Below are 1,948 nucleotides of genomic sequence, written 5' to 3' on the forward strand. Positions count from 1 at the left end.
TATGAAGCTGGCCATGAGCTAGGGCAGGGTGGTGGATCTGTAGAAGATCTCCCAGGAAGACAAATGCCCCAAGAAGAAGCCCATGGGGGTGCACAGATGCTGGTTTGCCACCACCTGCCTGATGATGAGGGTTTTCCCAAGCACAAATGCTATGTAGGTCATGAGAGAGAGAGAGGGAACAGATTTGCCTAAGGGCTGGGAACATTCCCCATTCCGTAGGTATGGAGGACTCCATGATTGCCCCATTGCCCTTTCTCCACCTGTGAGGAAGAATATTTGGTTCATTCTTAGTTGCTGGAGTCTCAGACAGAAGAAGCAATGCCAGTACATTTATTTCGTTTAATTAGAGAAGGAGTATAGCTCCTTATTTACACAGTCTCTGGGTCACACTAGTGAGGAAGACAATGAAGTAGAAGTGGGGTGTCCACATTGCTTTGTGGACAACATTATCACAAGTTAAAAACACAAGAAAGAAAAAAAAATCTCATCCAACAACAATGATAACAACATTGAATACAGAAGGAAATGTATTCATTCAAAAATGAATACAGAAAGGCTGGGCCTGTAATGAGTTACACTATGAGTCATATGTTGAAGAAGATGGACACTCTACAGCTTCTGGAAAACATTCAGTCATCAGTTTCCACACGGCTTCCTTGAGCTCCTGGTTCCTCATGCTGTAGATGAGGGGGTTGACTGCTGGAGGCACCACCGAGTACAGACCAGCAACCATTAGATTCAGGGATGGGGAGGAGATGGAGGGGGGCTTCAGGTAGGCAAACGTGGCGGTGCTCAAAAACAGAGAGACCACAGCCAGGTGAGGGAGGCACGTGGAAAAGGCTTTGTGCTGCCCCTGCTCAGAGGGGATCCTCAGCACAGCCCTGAAGATCTGCACATAGGACACCACAATGAAAACAAAACACCCCAAAAAGGCAAAAGTACTAAACACAAGAAGTCTAAACTCCCTGAGACAGGCATCTGAGCAGGAGAGCTTGAGGATCTGGGGAAGTTCACAGAAGAACTGGTCCACAGCATTGCCTTGGCAGAGTGGTAGTGAAAATGTATTGGCAGTGTGCAGAAAAGCATAGAAGAAACCACTGCCCCAGGCAGCTGCTGCCATCTTGATACAAGCTCTGCTGTCCAGGAGGCTCCCGTAGTGCAGGGGTTTGCAGATGGCAATGTAGCGGTCGTAGGCCATGACGGTGAGAAGAAAATACTCTGCTGAAATGAAAAAGACAAACAGAAAGACCTGTGCAGCACATCCCAAATAGGAGATGGCCCTGTTGCCCCACAGGGAATTGGCCATGGCTTTGGGGAGGGTGGTGGAGATGGAGCCCAGTTCGAGGAGGGAGAGGTTGAGCAGGAAGAAGTACATGGGGGGGTGGAGGCGGTGGTCACAGGCTATGGTGGTGATGATGAGGCCATTGCCCAGGAGGGTAGGCAGGTAGATGCCCATGAAGAGCCAGAAGGTCAAGAGCTGCAGCTCCCACGTGTCTGGGAATGCCAGGAGGAGGAACTTGGTGATGGAGCTGCCGTTGGACATTTGCTGCCTCTGTGCATGGGGACCTGCCCAGGGAGGTAAAGGCAGTGAGAAGTTAGGGCAGATTTCCCTGAGCAAAATCTATTCCAGTTCTCAGGGAAACACCCCAGACTGCCTCGCCCCTTTCAGGGAGACAGGCAGGTCTCTTGCATGAGCTCTGGTTGGTGCTGGCTGAGGGTGCCATGGGGAGCAGGTGTCTCTGCTGGGGGCTCTGGGGGAGTCAGTCCTGCCCTACAGCGATAGCACCATGGGGTGATCTCAGATTAAATCCGCGCTTGATAGCAAGGAGCTTTTCGGCATTGTTGCTCCCATTTCACCCAACTGCAGGGCAGAGCTGAGGGGATTTTGGTTTGTGTATTTTGTTCTAGTTACCCCCCCACAACTGAGGAGTGCTTTTAAAGCAGAAAT

At 50.6% G+C, this 1,948-nt stretch overlaps 1 protein-coding gene across 1 annotated transcript; it reads right to left on the reverse strand.

The window, feature by feature from the left end:
* Positions 1-577: 577 nt before the first annotated feature.
* Positions 578-1,543, reverse strand: LOC140645917 (olfactory receptor 14C36-like). Its single transcript, XM_072849377.1, has one exon. It carries the CDS (start codon positions 1,541-1,543, stop codon positions 578-580), a length of 966 nt encoding a protein of 321 aa, XP_072705478.1.
* Positions 1,544-1,948: the final 405 nt, after the last annotated feature.

Source organism: Ciconia boyciana, unplaced genomic scaffold (genome assembly GCF_034638445.1).
Source record: "Ciconia boyciana unplaced genomic scaffold, ASM3463844v1 HiC_scaffold_41, whole genome shotgun sequence".
Taxonomy (NCBI): Eukaryota; Metazoa; Chordata; class Aves; order Ciconiiformes; family Ciconiidae; genus Ciconia; species Ciconia boyciana.